Here is a 21,486-nt window from a genome sequence, read left to right as displayed (position 1 = left end):
CAAAGGTGGCCAAAGAAACCCAGTATGAAAGCTGGTGATTCTCAGTTCTTGAAGAGTCCATTCTTTGACAGCTAAATTTACCCCTCCAACTGCCTTCCACCTTTTTCTTGTATCCTTTCAGGCAGTGGTGAAGGGAGCTTTCTGGACATTTGTGAGAGCATTCTCAGCTTGCACAAATACTGGGGGTGCTACCCTTGATCTGTGAATCCGTGGGTGAGGACCAGGGAGTGTAGATGATGCCTCACTATGGGTTACAGTCCTGCCCAAGGCAGGCCATCCACTTCCCGTACAGCTTCCATGTGCCCCGCTGGCTTTCATGTGGGTTCACAGAATCTAACTCTTTGGCACAGTTTTAATATAGATTGAATTTCCCAGGAACATAATTACCATGTAAATCAAGGGATGTTTGTACTCTGTTTTCATTGGAACTTCACCAATAAGCTGTTACCAACTTTGGAAAAACTAGGGCAGTAAAGTCAATGTCACTCAGATTACCTGTTTCTCCATTACAACATACCCAAAACCAGTCTGTGTTTGTAGCTCTCACATAAACGGCAATTACATATATACTTACGTATGTATAGACACTTTTTAACTTGGCTTCTCCTTTATAATATCACTTATAAGCAAAAAGGGCTAATCATGTTCAGCTGTATATTTTACTCTTCTCAGACATAAACTTACTCATTCTAAGGAGGGATGAGACATGTTTTCTACTATAGTTCTTGGGAATGGTATACTTCTTAACTACTTACAGACTGAAATATGTATTTCCTTATTGTGAATGATTTTCCTTTATAGTAGAGTTAAGGGAATCATTCTTTTTTGAAATTACATAAGTAGGCAGGGCATATTATTTATTAATTTTGTTTCAGGACACAAGAGTGGATGTTATAATATATTTGTAGTAGAAACAGGGGCTGGGTCTGGTAGGGTTGAGGCTCTTGGTTTAGAGGCTAAGCTGGTTCTCTTTCTTTCTTCTGTCTCTGGTATCCTCAGAGGATGGGGTGATTTAACTGGCCTCTCTCCATCTCACTCCTAGCCGCCATTCTTCGTATCCCACCTCACCACTTGTGTGCCCACACTACTTAGGGCAGGGAACTCAGAATATAGGTCACCAGGCCTCAGCCCCCAGCCGTCAGCGGCATCCTCTCAAGAAAAGCATGATTCTGAAGAGAAGATATCCTAGACTCTGCTCCTGCCTCCTCTGTCAGAATCATGCCCCTTGCTGGCCTGTTACGTTCCCCTTTCTTCTGACCGGTACCCTCTTCTTTTGCTCAGCCACATGGTCAGTGATAGAACCTACAAGATGACCGTGGCCTCATAGGCCTGGAAGCATCCATTTTTCTTTTTTTCCCTCAGCTCACATTTTAGATTCAACACCTATCAATGAAGCCCCTGGCTGGCCCAGGCACTGTGCTAATCACCTGCATCTGTATAATTTACCAGGTTTCCGGGGTATCAATGAGGATTTTGAGATTTACAGTGGTTTACAATTCTGCAAGACCACAGTGCCAGGAAGCAGCAGAGCAAATTCAAATCTAGATCCTTCAACAACATATTAGCTTTTGACAGAAAGGAAGACGACAAATTTAAAGTATTTATTGGGTTCTTAAGCAAAGACCAAATGAAGCTCAAAGTAAGCTCCAGGCTTTTAATCCGCTCTTAAAACTTGCCAACCTGAAAAAAACACCTCAGGACTGAATTTATGCCTGAATTAGACCTTTCCTGAAGATGAGCAAAACGTCACAACATTTCACTTGGTGGCCTGGAGAACAAACTGATGACTTCTTCCAATGGAATCAGGGTAAATTAAAGTTGCTGTCAATGTCCCTATGCAGCCATTTACATATTGGAGTCTCTCGCCCCCTCCCCTTGATAAGGTCCCTGTTTTTTTTTTTTTTTTTTTTTTGCAAGGTTGCTCCAAGCACTTGGAAAATACAAAATGCCGAGGCTTTATTATTTTATTCATTTACATTTATTGAGAGTTACTTAATTTTATGAGTAAGGCGTTTTGTGATTCATTATTCCCCTCTGAATGTTATGCTCCTCCCCATTAATTTATTGAGAACCGTCTGATCTGAGCTACATCAATCAGTAAATTTACTGGAGTATAGTTTGTAAAAGTAATGAAAATCTTATTAAATATGAGACATTACTTCAGAGTGGCTATTAAATTTCTAAGGAGAACATGAGTTCTCTTTATGGAAAAAAATCCTGAAGCCAGAGAATTTCTAATGGTTTACAAAATGTCCAAATAATGATTAAGAACCTACTAATGTGTTTCCCAGTATAAAGATAAAAATCCAATTTATATCACATTGAAAGTATGGCTTGAACCAACAATATTACTTAAGGCGTTATGGAACTTTTTCCCTCGAGTGTACATCGTGGTTTTAAAAATTGATCCAATGTAAAAGACAAAAATAAAATGAAACTCTCATTTAGAAACTTAGACTTTTTTTCTCTTCAAAGCAAAGGAGGGACATATATGCAATTTATATGGATTGATTTATACGGATCAATTTTTGCTTAACTGGAAAGACTAGCAAGGGAGCCAAAAAATTGCTTTGTAATTATGTCTACTTGGGTTAAAATTTTTCCATTTGCAGAGTAAAAAAAAAAAATAAAATAATTTCTAGAGATTTTTGACCCTTCAACATCTATAGAACTCTCGATAGCTCTCTCCCTGTGAAAAGTAGCTTTGGCCAGGGGGTTTTTGTGGCTTTTGTGGGCTGAAAGAGCAGAGTGAGTGGCCCACCAGGCCTTGAGGTCAACTTCACTGAGTCCTCCCAAAACTGTGTGATGTTGCTGGCTCCCAGCCTGCTCTCTGCACTGTCTCTAGCAGAGAAGGAGACAGACATCGGATGGAACCTGCCCTCCTGCATAAAGCAAAGTGACCTTCTTGGGATTTCCCTGCAGCTCATCAACATTCATGCCTCTTAAGCGTGAAACCCCTTTCCTCCTTTGCCTTTATAGCACAGTTCCTGCACCACCTCCTTTTCAGTTAACCCAGCACACTCTCCACTTGGCAGAACTCCCAGGCAACACCCTCTCAGTGACTGACTTAGCTGTTTCTTTCCATATCAAAATTTGAGCTCCTGGAAAACAGGAAATGGGTCTTGATAAATTTCCCCAATGCAGCAACTAGTACCATGGACCCTGTGGGGACACAACGAGCATCTGTCAACTGACCTTCTGTATCCCGGCCCTCCTGCGGAAGCCCAGGACTGATGGAGTCATCTGTGTGAAGTCACTTGCTGAGCAATGGCTGAGGATCCCAGAGAGCCATTCTAACTCGAGTCTCATTTACGTACTGGTGGAATTATCTAAAGGGATGGGAGGGACCAAGCGCCTGGTGGGGGCAGCTCTTATGCCTATTCTCTTTAAGCCATGAAAAATCAAAGCCCTTCATGATCTCAATGAAAAGCAAATTACTAAATGATGACAACTGATCGGAAATGATGAACATTTGTTCTTCAATAATTTCATACTGGCTGCTCTGATCTATGTGACATTACATCATTCACTGGGAAACAGATTGTGCTTGAGTGTCCTAAATTTTTTTCAGGAAAAAATACTCATTTGTAGCAAAGAGTCATCAAAATCTTTAGAATCACCAGTAACAAAAAGGTGCCAGTTGTCAATATAGTCGTAAAGATGCTTTTGATTTATCACTGTCCAAAGGCTCATATATAGAAATAGCAGTAAAAAGAATCACAATGAGGGAAAAAGAAATCACAATGAGGGAAAAAGAAAATCACTACAGAACCACCAGAATAACTGTTGTAGGCAAGACCAACCAACATATCGTAAAAATAAATGGGCAAAAGGTTGAAGAAAACCAGAATATTTGCATACTTTCAAAATGTTTTTTCCATTATAGAGAGAACCAGTAACTTCATAGTAAAGACACCTAGCAGACCCTACCTTAACCAAGAGATCAAGGTTAACACCATCAGGAATGAGACATATTGGTATCACACACCTCCTGATATGATACACTGAGAAGACCACAACACTTCTGTGATATTCTTGCCAAAAATGCGTCATCTCAAACTAACCATGAGACAACATCAGTCAAATCCAAAGTGAGCAACAGTATACAAAAAGCCCAACGAGTACTCTTTCAAAGTGTTAAAACTGAATGACAATTAAGTTACTGAACAATTGTCCAGATTGGAAGAGATTAGGAGCCGTGGCAATTAAATGCAATGTAGGTCCTGGATTGGATCCCAAAAGAGCAAAGGGATATTAGTGGAAAAAATGGTGAAGTCCAAATCGAGTTTGTAGTTAAGGTAACACTGGTTAATGTCTTAGCTTTGATTACCATAGTTTTGTAATGTGTTGCCATTAGGGGAAGCTGAATGAAGGATATACCCAAACTCTGTACTATTTTTGAAACTTTTCCATAAGACTAAAATTATTTCAAAACAAAAAGTAAATTCCAATAATTCCACTTGTAGGTATATGCCCCAAAGAATTAAAAGAACCTCGGCAGATACCTGTACACAAATGTTCGCAGCAGCATTATTCACAACAGACAAAAAGTGTAAACAACCCAAGTGTTCATTAACAGATGAACAGACAAGTAATTAAATGTGGTATATCTACACAATGGAATATCATCTGGCCGCTAAAAGGAATGGTATTCTGACACATGCTATGAACCCTAAAAACCTTAAGCTAAGTGAAACAAGCCAGTCACAAGAGAACAAATACTATATGATTTCACTTGGTAAGTTTAGAGAGACAGAAAATAGAAGAGAAGTTACCAGGGGCTGTGGGGAGGGGAGAATGGGGAGTTGTGCTTAATGAACACAGTTTCTGTTTAGAATGATGAGTAAGTTCTGCAGGTAGGTGGTGGCAATGGCTGCACAAGACTTTGAACATACTTAACACGAGTGAACTGTGCACTTAAAATGGTTAAAATGCTAAGTTTTAAATTATGTATGTTTAATCCCAAAAAAAGGGGAAAAAAAGAAACAAAATTACAAATAATTATTACAAGGTGGGCAGAAGAACTTCAGAGATTTCTTACACTTAAATTAAAATGTGGGCATGATTTATCAGCCCAAATTTTCTTTTTTTTTTTTTTTTAACTTTTTTCACATCTATTTATTTTTGAGAGAGAGAGAGAGAGCACGAGCAGGGGAAGGGCGGGGAGAGAGAGAGAGAGAGAGAGAGAGAGAGAGAGAGAGAGAAAATATGAATCCGAAGCAGGCTCCAGCCTCTGAGCTGTCAGCACAGACTCCGAGGCAGGGCTTGAAACCATGAATCGTGAGATCATGACCTGAGCTGAAGTTATCAGCCTAAGTTTTCTATCCCAAACTCCAAAGTTTCCAGAGAAGTCAGTTACATCTCTGTCAGTTACAGAGATTCCTAGATTGAGATGTTCTCACTGCCACGGAACATCTTCTCGAATCTTTCCAAGAATCAGCTCTTCAGTGACAGGTTGAATGCTCCTGGTCTGTGCCCTGGCCCCTCCCACAACACCTGGCACACAGGTGTGCAGTAGGTATTGCTGAGGAATGACTTCCCCAACAGGAACAACTCCTCAATGTGAAGAATTCAAATTTATTTTATTAGCAGAAGGAAAAGCAAGTATGCAAGACGACACACACACAGTTAACCCTTTTCAGAGGTTGTGTGGGCAACAGGTTCTTTTTGAGGATAATCTGTAGATCGCAAAAACCTATGGATCTCTTCCTCCATCCCCTTTGGGACTGTCACCCTGACTGACAGGGAGGGTCAGAAAAGAGAACTCTCAAAATAATCAGCTCGGTGAATTGGTAAGATCTCTGACTGATCAAAAACAATAAGCATGGAAAATGCATTTCATGTTCTTTCTTTTTTTTTTGGTGTGTGTGGTGGGGGAGGTGTCAGAAGAATCTACCCGGAAAGGTTTAAAAGTAGCAGAAGTGAAAAACGCATGCTTTAATAACAGCGCTACTGGGGTGCCTGGGTGGCTCAGTCGGTTAAACGTCTGACTTTGGCTCAGGTCACCATCTCATGGTTCGTGGGTTCAAGCCCTGCACCTCTGTACTGACAGCTCAGAGCCTGAATCCTGCTTTTGATTCTTTGTCTCCTTCTCTCTCTACCCCTCTCCCAATCACGCTCTGTTTCCTTCTCTCAAAAATAAGTAAACATATAAAAAAATTTAAAAATCTTAAAAAAAATAATAGTGCTGCTATATTGCATCTATGTCATGGGTTTCCACCTGTGTCGTCCCCCAGTAGAAAGCCCCAAATGACAGGGGCAATCCAAGGACTCTAGCTCATAGAGGTTTCCTCCTCGTGAGCAGCCCACAGAGCCACAGAAATAATAAGAAAATCAATCTTACGGTTTCTTGCACACACCTGTTTCTGACTAGATACAGAAACACCCAGCTTGATAACTCACATGCTCTAAATGACTTGTTTATTGCCCCAAATCGAATCCAACTGCCTTCAGTGGTGATTCATCACCCACTATGGATTTTCATGAGGATCTCTGAAAGCAATTCAAATAAGGCTTCTGCAAACAGTTCAAGCATCAGAACGGTGCCTCCTGATGGTGGCCTAAAATACCAGGCACATGACTTCAGTCTCTCAAGGTTGACAGTTAAGGACTCCACTACCCACCCTTTATTCCCCACAGCCTATCGTGGGAGCTGGTTCTGCAAAAATACACATTAGCCAGTTGATGTCTTTATTCAAAAAATTCTAAACATTCAGAAAGTCAGAGCTCAGTTACTTAGAAGGCTGGAGATGTCTGCGTGCCTTAGGAGAGGGCTGAGGCAGAGTGGAAAGACGCCACAGTTCACAGAGGGACAGAATTGGATGCAAGTCCTGGCTGTGCCAACACCAAGTTAGGAGACAGCATCGGCCATTCCTCCCTGAGCCCCTGCCCATCCTCCGCCTCCTCCTTCCATCCAACTATGTCCAGTGAGGTTGATGATACCAACAGCCCAACGTTAGGGGATCTGAATGGGCTCCTAGCACTCAGTAAGTAGCTGGTATTCATATTGTTGAAAGTAGAATGATTGTTTTGATAGATGCTTACCTCTCTCAGTGTTGGCTTGCCAATGAAAAAGTCTGTGTTTTTGCTGCTTTTGGGTGGGCTGAACTTGGGATTCAGAAAAGCACATCCATTTGCGATGGCCTCCAGGGGAGCTGGGCCCTCATAAGGGAACCCGAGTCCAACAAACAACTGTAACACAGAAAAGCACACCACATATAAACACATCAGTCAGGACTGGCGTCCCTGGCTCACAGGGGGCTCTTCTGTGCTTCATTCCCATGTGGAAGGCCCAGAGACTCTGGAAGGTTCCCAGACCCTGGGCGGGGATGGGGGGTAGTGGTGGTGAAGAGAAGGCAGCTCACATCAGGAACTGCAAAACAGTACCAGAGTCCTTTACGGGATCATGAAGCTGCTCAGCTCATTATGTTCTCCTCCTTTGTAAAAACAAAAACAAAAACAAAACAAAAGTGAAGAAATACGCGTGGAGGGGACTGCGGGGGAGGTGGGCGGTTGAGGAGGTACGGAGGTGGGGGTATTAAAAGAATAAAAAACAACAACAAAAACCAAGACCCAACAATAATCTTTCTGTAACTCACCAGGAGACATGACTGGAAAAACACTTGCTTAACTAAACAGAAGGTTTCTTCATTGAAGCAAAGGAACAACAGGCCCTTTCAGTGATGCTGGGTGGAGGGACAGAAAGGTCACTTGGTGGTTTGATTACAGTTCAAACGGAGCTGCTTTAAAATGATGGTAGGTCAGTAAACACAGGTTTTCATAATGGGGTTTTCACTGGGGGACACCAACAACTTTGTTTTTATCTCCCCCCTCAGTCGAGGGGAGAGGGTGCTGAGTGGCTAAATGGGCAGCCAGCAGTCTGCTTTCCCAATGGCAGACAATAGATGGCGGCAAAAACACACTCTTAAGTCCTCGCGCAAACTAGCTCAGAGCTGCTGGGACAAAAGGGCCTTGCTGCAGCTCCCTGGCAATGGTTCCTGGGTCCAAAAATGAAACGGCATCTCAGGGAAATGCCTCACTGCATCTCCCCCTCTCGGGACCTTTTACACTGCTGGAGGGCTGTAAGTTATCGACGGCAGGGTCCAAGTCTGGGCTTGGTGAGATTTGAGATCTCCCTACCACACCAAGGAGCCAATGCTGAGATCACTCCAGCCTCCAAGGAAGGGCATATCAATCGCCAAAGGATAACTGGGCCCCAGGGTATCGTTCCTTCTGCCATCACTGAGGAACACCCACACAGCCAGGCCCCCCCGAGAGGGAAGGATATTGGTGAACTGGATATATCGCATGCCTGATTCTCCTTTCCTGGGGCCCTCTCCCCAACAATTCTATCTTTTGCAGCTGCTAAAATCAACTGTTACTTAGAATGGTTCTGTCTGGGGAGACTGGAGTCCAAGCTGCCAGGTTCCCTGGGCACCACTGAGAGATGCAGAAAGTATGTGCTGGGCACTCAATTCCAGGACTGAACACTGAGCTGGCACCTGCTGGGCATACAGGAGAATCACGGAGCCCCCACAGGAGTTTTTCTGGGACAAGAAACAAAATCCCAGGTTTTGTGGCTAGACTCCCTATCCTATGACTGTATGGTTTTTTGCACGAAACAGGGTAGTTAACTTTTTTTTTTTTTTTTTTTTTTTGCTTGTTTTATCCTTTTGTTTCTTGTAAACCTTGACATGACCAAATATACCATCAGGGACATCCACTGGGTAAACTGGGGAGAGAGGCTCTGAGTGGCCAGCAGAGCTCCCACTATTGGCTGGGGGCATTTCCCCTTGGGCAGATCCACTGGAGACATGGGGGTGAGGAACACTTTGTTAGCAGGAGCCTGGAAGATAGAGGATTTAAGGGGCATTTCCACCACCATCTGGAGGCCCTTTTTCTGGATGTTCTTTATTCTTACTAAGTAGCTGAAAGGAGTGAGATTATCAAAGAGAACTTAAGCATACAGGGTGTGGCCTGAGCATGTGGCTCAGGGGTGGGAATGGGGGGCGGACGCCTGACAGCAGCAGGAGAAATGGAAGGCAAGAGTGGGAAGGACTAGTCCCAAGAGATCACAGCTTTGTTAAATATGAAGAATCCAGGGTTACCATCCTTCAGGCTTTTGAGCTCTGTGATCTGCTCCCTATCAGAATTTGGGAAAGATCTCCCCAGGGGAAAGATGACCTCTCTCAGATGGTGGTTGGGTACAGGAAAACACAGGGTTTCCAGATCCTTTTGACTCTGAGAAGAAAGGTGCTGGAACATGCAGACAGGGGTCTCTGTGGGTTTAGCCAGAGACCTGAGCCTACAGTGAGTCCTGACCTCTGAAAATCAGGGCCTGCCATAAAGTGCTGATACCTTCATCAACTCTAAATTGCAAAGAACTTTGGAAGAAATGCAGGAAGCACAATGATTGTCTATTTAAATAGAAAATCCTGGGAAAAAAATGTAATTAGCTCCTTCAGACCAACCAATCTGAACCCATTAATTAAAAAGATTTGAAGCTGTTGTTTAATGGACTTGAATGTGACCTAGGCTTAATGATATCTGAATAACAATTTGCACCATCTTTGCTGCCCTGCTGGCATCAAAATATCTCAGGACACATAAAGTAAACATTTTGGGCTAACTCTCCAAAGCCTCACAATTTTAGAATGAAGCTTAAGCAAATACCATACAATTTCTTGGCAACGAGTTTTCTCGTCACACTAATTAGGATTGCAGGAAATGCAAGACTTGGAAACACCAAAATAACAGTTCTTTGTCACTTCTGTCAATAAGCAATTTTTTCTTGCTTCCCGTGTACTCATTACCTGTGACGTTATAATGGAGCAGATGTATTAAGGTCAAATAACACACTTGAGGTTTGAATCACAAAAGCATAGGCAGAGAGAGTTCATCACCACCAAAGAACATCCCGCAAACTTCTGAATGCCATGGCCTTGCCACACTGGTGCCTTTACCACAGTAAATTTCCTTTCCCCTAGTCCCCAGCTTCCATTGTGCTCCCTACAGATATCTTTAGCATGGGGGCAACAGACACACCATTAAGAATGCATTCAAGCACAGAGGCTTAACTTTTCAGGAGGAAACTGGGCATATTTTATTTATACTTCATCTGGCCTGCAGAAGCCCAGAATCTAATGAGGATATTCCAGATGACAGAACATCTTCACGGCTGCAACTCTGTCCCATCCGTAAGCATTTTTTTTTTTTTTTTACATTTTTTAATGTTTACTTTTTTACATTTGAGATAGAGACAGAGAGACAGAGAGATCAAGCAGGGGAGGGGCAGAGAGAGAGAAGGAGACAGAATCTGAAGCAGGCTCCAGGCTCTGAGCTGTCAGCACAGAGCCCGACACGGGGCTCCACTCACGAGCCGTGAGATCATGACCTGAGCCGAAGTCGGACACTCAATCGACTGAGCCGCCCAGGTCCCTCAATAAGCAGTTCTAAATCCAGGGATTAAATGCTCTGAAATTAAGTTTTTGAAGTACTATTAAAAGAGAATGGATGGAGCACCACAGATTTTATTCACAGCATAGGATTGGGACATTCCTACATGTTGACAAACGGTTCAGTAAAACCACTCAGTCTTATTACTCTGTGTGAAAGGAGAAACAATTGTTTTAAACCCTTAACTGGAGTAGTTAACATGGACTCCTTTCAACATGGATAAAGGTGGCTCATAGGAAGACTCTACATGGGTTTAGCCAGTTTCCAGTCACTCTTGATGGGGAACAGCAGGATAATCCAAAATAGAAGACACACTCTCAACATAAGCTTTTCTGACTAGTTTGAACTAGCTAAATTGGCGGAGTGGCTCGGGAGGGAGTTTGAGCAACGAATCAATCTCAGCTTATCCAATAAACTGAATATTGGCCCAGTGATCGGGACAATGCGGTAACTAACTGTATGGGGTCTAACTGCAGACCAAAGTTCAAATCCTGACCAGCTCACTTCCTAGCTCTGTAACTGAGGGAAAGCATTACCTGCCACTTCCTATGGATTATCGGAGGTCCATTTATAACATTCTCTCCAGCTATGGGACCGGAGTCAAGGTCACGCAAGCTCTCTACACTGTTTATTCATATGTAAAATGGTGAAAATAATAGTTACTTCATGGGGCAGGTGTGAGGCTTAAATGAGGTATTTCATGCACATGATGTATTTCAAGGTTTGGAACTGAAGTAAACGTTCACTGAACAGTGGTCCAAATTCAAAACCAGATTCAACTTCATGCAGCTGCATGTACGTGACCTTGTATTGTTTAGCTGGGGTTTAGGTGTGCCCGAGTTGTGGTTGTGGGTTTTACACAATATTCAGCACCTGCATGTGTATTTACGAATTCTCACTGTTTCATAAAGTAGCTGGACTTTTTAGAAAAAAAGGGAGAGACGGCCATTAGAAGAGGAAGCAGACATGGTTTACAGTGACTGCCTCATGGAAAGGCCAGTCCCATGAGCATGTATGACTGCTAAGCCTTGTTTATTCTTCATATAATGATTGGAAATCCCCGGATTTTTGGTAATAGGTATACATTTTATATCTTTAAAAAGAATCCATACAATGGCTGATTGTGGAGGAAATGTATTCTCCTGAGAGGTTATGCCTTCAAGTGGCCTGAAGGGTCCTTTTCTGGACATGTGTCTTCCCTTTTGTACTTGATGATGAAGAAACAACAGTGGCCAAAATCTCTTCCATACAGGTTTGGTTACACCTTCTCATGGGCTGCCCAAGCCCCTAACCTAAACTACAAAAAGATTCTCTTGTGAAGAGGTATAAAGGCAAAGGAGACAAGACAACGATATGTGTCAAGTATGTTTAAGTGCCCAAAGTTTGTCAGAGTCAGCTGCTATGTCAGAGGCTATTTCCTGGAGACCAGCTCACTGGGTAGACACCCAGATTATCCTTGTTTTCTAAGTAGCCTTTCAGAAATGAAACAGAACACAACCAAACACAAACCACAATATCAAAACCAAAAGTTCATACACTTCAGTCATTTGGAAACCCCAGTTCATAATCCAATGTGCTACAATTCACTATACATGCACTGACTTGGAGATGGAGATGGTGGTGGCGGGGGGGGGTAAGCAAATATTTGGGTAAACTGATAACTGTGGATGTTGTCCATCTTCCGCCATGACAGCATGAAATGTTTACCATTAGAAGGTGCGAGGCAGCACAACAGGCCTATTCACGTCACATTAAGGATGGGCTCTCATAGTACTGAGCACAGAGGACTTTCACGATAAGAGATAATTCATGGAGAAGGCACAGGTGAGGGTGAGAGAAAATGGCTGTCACTGCCATAATAAATCCCCACGGTCATGTGCACCATGATGACACAGATGCGCTGTGTTAAAATGTGGCTGATAATCAGTTCCTGTCCTCCAGGAGCAGGCTCATCCTCTTATGTGAGTGGCTTCACAAGTCACGGTGCAACATTTTACACAACTAAATGGTTGAGCCTGCTTATAATATCCCAGAAGTTCTATGTCGGTATTACTATTTTTTATTATTACTACCTCTACCTGTGCACTTTTTGCATTGCTATAGTCCCCAGTTTCTGTGCTGGTCTCCTCTACCATGCCTGTACGCTCGTCTTGGGCAAAACTCCTTAGTCATCCCTGTAGCAAGAATGCCTGGAATGAGGCCTGGAATGTATTCAGTAGGGAAAATGAGCAAAAGAATAAATACTAATAGATGAGATCTTTCCAGCAGTCATGTGTCTTCATGAGGATGAAGAGATGTTGAATGTTTTCGTGTGTATTTGAGTGTGCGGATGCACTTTTGTCCTTGAAGTCAGAGCAAGTACTGAATCATCTCGCTACAACTGTGCAATTGTACATACATACGTGGGAGGGAAAGAGGGAGAGAGGATTACATGTGTATACAAAATGTTTTCCCCATCTGGCTGGAATAGGAATAACCTTAGATACTGGACATAAGATGAAGCCTCCTTGACTGTCTGAGGGTGAATATTTCAGCATCTGAGACGGGTGGACTGCTCTGTCGGTAAGTAAGCCCTTGGGCTCTCCCTCACAGGCGACACCTGTGTGATGTGTAGGCAATACCACGGAGAGGCAGGCGTGCAGTGTCAGAAGGACAGCGTCGCTTGCTGTGGAAGTCTTGGAGATTTAGGTGCATGATTCATGAGCAAAGCAAGAACTCAGTTTTTCGGGCATGGTCCCAAGATCCCAGATGGCTAACGGATTTCATCTTGACTCTTTCCTTCATTCTTTATATAATTATCTGAAAGCCTTCTACAAGCTAGGCACTGTTCTAGACATTGAAGATGTACTTGTAAACAGAACAAGCAAAGCCCCTCTGCCATCATGGAACTGCATGAGAGTCTGGTTCCAGGGGTGGTAGCCCTGGATTCTTGAGAGACTGGGCAACTATATCCAAGCTCATGGGAAAAGTCATGGTTGATGGGGGTGGGGGAGGTGGGTGCCAGAGCTGGGGATGGGATGGAAAAGGGACAGCATATACTGCATCTCCTCCAATCCTGCCCAGGCTTCTAAGTGAGTTCCACAGCTAAGCTGATGAGCTGATAGATTAGGGAAACAGGTCATGACCCACCCAAGTGCTGGAGGGTGAATGGCCAGAGGTCTGGGTACCAAGGGTAACACCACAGACAGCAGTGGCTTTCCCTGCTTGTTTGCCACAGCCAGAATTTGCTCTCGGCTTTTACTGTAGAAAAATACGTTCTCTTGCGGCTCACTCCAAATGTGCCTCCAATCTAATACAGGATAGGAATGCTCCATACTATCAGGAGCTTCCCATGCTAAGACTGGGGAGGAGGTGGACATGAAGAGGCTAAAATTAGGAAGAAGAAAGAAATCACATCAAAAGCGATGAGGACTTAACCCCAAAATAAAAACATGCCACCCCCTGTGCTGGCTTCAACTGCACTCCCGGAGTCTGCTGGACTGAAAGCCTTGTCTATAGTCTGCCGATAAATAATTAATGCATCCAAATTTATATGCCTGTTAGAAGAGTCTTTTAGATTCAACAACTCCCTGGCTCTTTTAGCCCCTTTTTAGTGTCACACCAAATTCCTCCATCTTCATAGGCTCCCGGCAGCCGGACTCTGCTGATGACACATGGGCCCCTGTGGCATGCCAGGGCAAAATACTGCTGAGCAAACGGTTTCCTGGGCCTGGGTGCAGGGCTTCAAAGACGTCTCATAAAGAAAAATAATAAGTGAGGAGCTGATTAAACATCAGTCAGTTCAGCCCGTCTCCAAACCTGAAGCAGCACCAGACTCGCTTTCCTCTCCAGTGAGCCCGAGGAGCGTGTGAATCCCATTTGTTCTACCGACATTTACTTCTCTGTGTCTCCAGTTCTCCACTTTCAACATGGATTGGAATAAATCGCTTTTAAATTGCTCAGAGACACAGAGGAAGGAGTTAGAGGCAGAAAGGGTTATAAATGCAAAGCCTGACTGGTCTTTAGTGTCATTATTTCAAAGCCCAAGATCCATTCATTTTAGTGCCTGCTGCTGTGTTCTGGGTATAAGGGGAGTCTCGGCGACACAGCGCCTCATTTCCATCATATTTGCCAACTGTTTTAGCCATAATTCCACTCGGAGGGCTTTAATATATTCTAGTCAGATGAACAGGCAATACAAAATGGGATCAGTGACATCCTGTGAAGGCACCCGGTTTTCAAGGATAAATATATGCCCCTCACACTCAAAATTCGGTCTGCAGTCCTTGGCTGTTAGGCAGTCTCTGACATCACAGCCCGGATATTCCAAGCCTCTTCTCTTTTCCTCCCTGGGATATCAGCAGCCTCTGCTTCGGCCTATTCCCCATTCTCTGACAGGGTAAATGGATGGTAGGTAAGTCAGGGTTCTTTTAAAACTTCCAAGGCTGAGTAAGACATTCACGAGACTGGGTTAATAGGAGTGCGCGAGACAGTAATGACACGCTGTTGAGAGCCAGCGTTGCCAAATGTAATTTTAAAGAGGCTTGAGCTTTTTCCACCAGCTGATGTGGGGAGAAGTAAAATGAGGCACATGGCAAAAATAGCATTGCCACTAAAGGGCCTGGACATCCTCACGATTCTAAAATGTCATCCTGAGACAGAAAAAGAACAGAAAGCCAAGAGTGCAAAGTGGGGAACACACTTCACTCCGGGGTTGCCACACACGAGCATCAGACTACAGATGACCTTGTAAGGAAATGAAATCTTAATAAATACAAACCAGATCTTTGGCCAAGGAGATAAATAATTCATCCATCTATTTTATTAATGGCACCACACGAATGACTTTGAGATAGAAAGGATCAAATGCAGTTACATACGGAGAAACTGAGGCAGGAGAGAGATGCTTATTCTGTTGGGAAGGGAGTGTCCAATAAATGTTCTCCAGTTTGGGTGTTTATTCAGGAGGATGGTGCCTTGAGGGCCTAACAGACCTTTAATTTGCAATAAAAAAAAAAATCATGTGTAAGGGTCACCCCGTCTAGGCAAAGTCAGTGACTGTGAGCAAGCCAAATGCTCTAGCCTACTTTCTGCTGTTTAAAATGAAGTTAACAGTACCTTCGCCATCTACGGCTTTGTTTGTGAGAATCAAACAAGGCAGCATATGTGAATATGCTCTCCCAAATCCAAGTATCATAAAATGATAAAAAGTCGCTATTAAGCCACAGAGCCTCTCACCCACTCAGCCTCCCTGCTACCTTAAAAATGAAAACACAGCCAGTCAAGGCCCAGAACTGAGAAAATCACTGTTGGTAATAAGCTGTCCCTATGCTTCAAGGCAGGGCTCACACTGGCTTTCTTACTCTTACATCCCTTGCACTAGGTCTGGCCCTTTAAGGCCAAACTCTGGTTTATTTGCAAGTCCCTAACATCATTTTGTACTTTCATGGCAGAATTACAGGCGCCGGTTCAAAACAACGCATTCAGCATGTCACTAAAATAGACCTCGCTCAGTGGCTCCCCCGGCTGCCTGCATCATGGGGTCTGAAGCTGCCTACACACTAGGGTCTATGCTTGGGACAACCAGCCCCTCAGCTCCTTACCAAAAGTTACCTTCCACTATTTCCCAGCAATAGAGCAGCTGGGTTGCTTTGTGGCTCTCTCCTGAATGTGTCATCTCTGTCTCCACCACTTGACTCTCCTTCTTGTGTGTCCTGGGTATCACCTGCCCCCCACCCGCCAATTGTTCATCTCCCACATCTTTCACAGTGTCTTCCCTGCTCCCAGAGCCTGAAGGGACTCTTCCTCCATCTGAACTTCTTCAGGGTCCAGTACAAATCTGTGAATGAAGAGGTGCAAGAAAAGCCACTTGGTGGCCCGATTCCTTGAGCGATGTTGATTAAAGAGGTAGGAGAGCTGAGCACCCCAGGCTTGCTGTGAAAGCTGCTTCTTTATCGCAAGGTCTGACCCTCAAGACAGGACCTTACCTTTTCTGTTTGCCACTGTATCCCCAGCCCCTCGCTTGATGCCTGGCACGGAGTAGGTCCTGGGTAAGCAGGCTTTCAACTGTAGCAACCTCTTTCCACAATTCACGAACTTTTAAGCTATAGCTGATCTAGAAAACCACTGCCCAGAAATGACTTCGTAAGTTACTACAGCATTGAAAAGACAGCACGAGAGATTCTGATCCTGTTTTCAACACCAACAGAAACAACCAGTAAACATCACTGATGGATGTTTTAAAAATTCCTATAAACCTACCTTGGTTTCTCGGAGAAGAAACTGTAGGTCCCGCCCACTTAGGATGCCATGGTTTTTCACATAACTGGGAATATTCTTCGTGCTGGAGCCATAAACGGTCGCATGCACTTCCATGTACGTGTGAATAATGTCCAAGTAGATTTTCTTATTCTAAAGAGGGGACACAAGGGGAAGGCATTTTTTTCTTTCATCCTTTTAACAACCTGTCTCAGCTGGAGGCCACAGAGATGGAGTTCTTAATATGGAAATTGTAGGAATTTGGCAATCTGACCCCCAATATTTCTTTTAAAAGTGATATGCCTGGATTTTGAGGGCAAACATAGTCATATTGCTGCTGTACAATTCTGTAAGGAAGAACAGAAAATATAGCAGTATATTACTGAATACCAATGATAGCTCAAGGCCAACTTTTTTTTTTTTTTATCTTTTTAAAGTTTATTTATTTTGAGAGGGGGAAAGAGAGAGAAAGAGAGAGAGAGAGAGAGAGAGAGAGAGGGAGGGAGCATGAGTGGGGACGCGCAGAGAGAGGGAGAGAGAATCTTAGCAGGCTCCATGCTGTCAGTGCCTGATGCAGGATTCGAACCCGCAAACTGTGAGATCATGACCTGAGCTGAAACCAAGAATTGGAGGCTTAGCCAACTGAGCCACCCAGGTGCCTCTCAAGGCCAAGAATTTTAAAGTATTATCCTCACTTTGTAAATTATTAGGGACCCAACACTTTGCATTTGGCTCCTCTGCCTTACGGAGGAGGATGTTTGGGGAAGGAAAGCCCAGAGAAGGCAGTCAGTCGGGCTGAAATATTTAGCTGGAGATGCTAAGCTGTCCCTGAGGAATGCAAACATCCCCAGCTCTTGCCAGCATTTCTAGTTATGATTAATGCGTGTTGTCAGAACTGGATCCCACCTACTTCGGATTGGGGGGAAGATGAGAGTTTCCCACAATATACATTGATTGGCTCGGTAGCTGGAGAGATCATGAGAATAGCCAGGTAGACAAAAATGTAAAAAAGACTAAATGTAAACTTTGATGAACCCTGAAACATTCAAAAGTAGTTTTATTTTTATTAGAAGCAAAACAAAACCTCTTTTCTGTACTGAATTTCGAGGCACATTTTCTAAATCAAAACCACCTGTGAGGCAGAAGTGACTTTCCCTTCCTCTTCACATTTCCGTGTGACTAAGAAGCACAGGCTGGATTTGGTAGGTTGCTTTTTTTTTTTTTTTTTTTAATTTGAAAAATTCAAGTTCTGTAATGTTTTCCAGTTGTATAAAAGTGGGACAAGTTTTTTTTCCCCCATTCTAAGCCCGTTTTCACACACTCCAGGAAAATGTATTAATAGCCAGTTTTATGAGTAAAGACTGCAAGGGATGTAGGCATGTGGCATCAGCAGCCACAGAGCTTGGAGACAGGCAAGCGGCTCTCATGGGGGGAGGGCATCAGCACTTTTCTGCCTCCTCACAAAGTTCTGAGCTGGATTCAGGGTCTGCCCTCTGCCAGGCACTGCCCTGGTAGAGAAGATCACAAAGGACGCTCAATTTTGTGAGACGCATGTCTCAAACCCCATTATCAAAAAAGTCTTCATGGCTGGAAAAACAAGTCTAGTTCCCATTCTCCATTTTATGCACCAAGATGATTTTGTTCAGAATCAACCAAGTCCATGCCTGCCCCCTAATGTACAAAGAAAATGAACATGTGGACTGAAAGTTTAATTTTCATGCCATGTTTAGTATGGCTGGAAGATACTAAATTTATCACTTCAGAGATGTACACCCTTGAATTAATGCAGAGGTGACTAGAAACAGTTTTATAAACTATGGCTTCCTATTTGTAGGCTGAAACAAATTTAAGATCACCTCGCTGATATAAATTACTTTGAGGGGTTCTATCATACAGTTCTTGTGCCACATGTACCTGGTAACTCCTGTCCCCACAAAACCCCTTCTCAGGGATCCCAACCTCATCCACAGCCCCTGGTAGGTGGGGACGAAATCTGGTGACCCTGCCCCCTGACACTGCTGACCAGCCCAGGGTGTGGTGTGCCTGACCCAAGGGGGACCCATCTCTAGGCTAGGCAGGAGCCTGGGGCAGTGTGGCCAGGCTCAGGAGGAGAAGCTGAGCCAATAGGAGCCTCTCTCAGGAGCTCAGAGTCTTGTACACAGAGAGATCACTGCCAGATGGCTGTGGGCTATAGAGCCAAAAGGTCACTCAGTGCTGGAGTCTGGGTAATTATGATCCAGATACAAGTTCTGAGGAAGCCAGCCGCCAGTTTTGGGGGGTGGAAGTAGAAAGAGAACCAGATGAGAGCTGAAAGGAGGAAAGGGGAAGACTGAGCCAGACAGTTGGTAATAATAGGGACCTAGACATCACCCCTCTAAGCATGACACAGAGAGAGAGCAAGAAAGGGATAGGAGGAGGAAAGGAGATGATAAGATAGAGTAAGAAAAGAAAACAGAGAGACCCAGAAGAGAGAAAACCCGGTCCCACTCCATCCACAGCTGTTCCCTATCCTAAATTTCCCAGATCTTTCTGGATTCTTCCAGTAATAATAACAGCAGCTGCCCAAACATTTCCCCACCCCACAGTTTGCTTGAGCTACTCTGGGTGGATTCTTATCATCCAAAAGGAGGCCGGTCAGGACATCTTGCTGGGCTTTTGTTCAGGGATTGGGCAGGCCAGGCCTCTCTCCTTTAAGCAAAAAGAGACATTTCCTTGTGAAAAGCCAGCTGCTAACTAGTGAAGATAGACCAAAGGCCCATGAACTAGGTCTGGCCAGCGGGTGACAAAGAAGAGTGAATGGCCCACTTGGTTCCTGTCCTGGAGAATCCTCACTGCAGACAGACACTCGCAAGACTGGGATTCCTGGACCGAATGCCTGGGGAGTGAACAATATATAGGATACAACACATGTATCACCATCAATCCCAGAAGAGGTTGGGCCTCCTTGAAACACAACAAGGGGGCAAGCTCAGAAGCATGTGCAGGGGCTAATAATAAAGTCTGTGAAGGCCCGGTCAAATCAGAAAGGAGAAATTACCTTCAGAGAGGTAATTTCAGGAATGAGAACAAAATCAAACAGGTTATCAGAGGAAAACAAATGTTTCCAACAGAACTCTAAGCTTTGAAACTGACCTGACAGCTAGGTGATTCACCTCAGGCCTCTTGTTGCCGCCTGTCAAGAGTTGCGCAGAAATGTGCTGAGGGTGAATCACGCCATGGGCTCCAGGTAAAAGTGCAGGGGAGCCGCTCACACACACTGCTCACTGCCTACTCTCTCACTCAGTCGGTGCTCATGCTACCGACGCTGCCCTGTGCATTCAGACAGGACAGAAACTACACTGTGAGATGCGGTGGGGGATCGTGGGGCCTGCTATGCTGAAGAGCATCCCAGAAGGACAGGGCCACTAGTTTCCTGGGAGGTAAGCCAGGGACAATGAAAATACAGAAGGGGGCAGGGCAAATAAAACTCCCCTCTTTCTCTCTTCTGCAGACTATACCAAAGTAGAGTTCTTCCCTGCAAACCTTCCAGGAGCGCAGAGCGCCCAGGGACCACGCTGCAATGTCTGTTCAGCAGGAGCCAACATGGCTGTCCGCTCCATCTTGTCACCATGAGCTTCTCCTGGCCTCGCTTCCCTCCTCCTCCACTCCTACAGCCTCTGGCCTTGCACCTCCTTCCCCAGTAAGGAATAATACTTGCATCTGCCTCAGGCCTTTTTTCTAGAGGCCCTGGGCTAAGACCTTAAGCCCCCAACCCTTCAATTTACTGTCCTCAGGGTTAGTTTCCAAAAATGAAGATTTAGTTCCCCTATATGAAGTTTTCAAAGGCTCTTCATGGCAGTGAAAGATCAGCTTCTCAGCTATGCACACAGGCCCTTCACAATGTGAGCTTCTTCAAGCTTTCTAGCTTCATCTCCTGTTATTTCTTTTCCTTTGTGTCAGGTCTACCTACGTTTGGCAAAGTCTTTGCTCCCAAACCTCTTCTGCTCTCCTGCATACATATCACCTGCCACTGCCTCGGCCTGAAACCCCCTTTCTTCTGGCCTCCTTTTCTCTCCTGGACTCCTCCCCATTCATCCTCTGCAAGATGGCAATCCCTGGGCTCACCCAGGTGAAGTTAGCTGCCACCTCCTCTGTGTCTTTAGTACTGTTAAATTAATGAAACAAGGAGGCCATTAGACTGAGGTGGCTCGAATGCCACGGTGGCCTACATAAGCTGAGCTGACAAATGCCTCAAGGTTATGAAATAAAAACGCCGGAGACAACCAATCACAAACAGCCAACAAGGCTGTAAGCCATAGCCAATGAGGTAATTTCCTTTCTCTGCTTCGCACCTCCTCTACGTAAGTCTTTCCCCAGCTACTGTCAGGGAAGTGCTCCTAACTGCATCAGGTTTGGAGCTGCCTGACTTTGATTTTTCTTCCAATAAACTCTTAACCTTTTTAATGTGCCTCAGTTTATCTTTTTAACAGTCACTTCCTGCTTGGCCTCTTTGGGCTGCTTTATCATTGTCTTCCCACCCAACAGGACTGTGAACTTCTCAAGGGCAGACACTGAAGACTCAGTGTGCAGGGGCCTGGCACAGAGCAGGAGCTCAGGAAGCAAGTACTGGCTGTATGAGAACACAGAGAGGACACACTGAGTACAATATTATTAATGGATCTCAGACTTAACTCTGCCACTCGGTCCTGCCCACCTTCCCACCCTGCCTCAGAAGCCAGATTCTTCTTTCTGCAACAAAACCTTCTCCCAGCAAATGAGCTTAAGGTCCATGACTTTACCTAAGGGTGTATTTTA

The 21,486-nt window shown here is 44.3% G+C and overlaps 1 protein-coding gene across 4 annotated transcripts in view; it reads right to left on the bottom strand.

Annotated features, from left to right (window-relative positions):
* Positions 1-21,486, bottom strand: part of MGAT5 (alpha-1,6-mannosylglycoprotein 6-beta-N-acetylglucosaminyltransferase) — a 338,680-nt gene that overhangs the window by 26,962 nt on the left and 290,232 nt on the right. For all 4 annotated transcript variants that reach the window (XM_040474902.1, XM_040474901.1, XM_040474903.1 and 1 more), the window contains 2 exons: positions 16,696-16,845; positions 7,045-7,191 (listed from right to left, as the gene is read on the bottom strand). In XM_040474902.1, the coding sequence (XP_040330836.1) occupies positions 7,045-7,191; positions 16,696-16,845 (297 nt within the window). The remainder of the gene's footprint in view (positions 1-7,044; positions 7,192-16,695; positions 16,846-21,486) is intronic.

Source organism: Herpailurus yagouaroundi, unplaced genomic scaffold (assembly GCF_014898765.1).
Source record: "Herpailurus yagouaroundi ecotype Mexico unplaced genomic scaffold, PumYag 140, whole genome shotgun sequence".
Classification (NCBI taxonomy): domain Eukaryota; kingdom Metazoa; phylum Chordata; class Mammalia; order Carnivora; family Felidae; genus Herpailurus; species Herpailurus yagouaroundi.
This window is presented reverse-complemented; position numbering and strand designations above follow the sequence as displayed.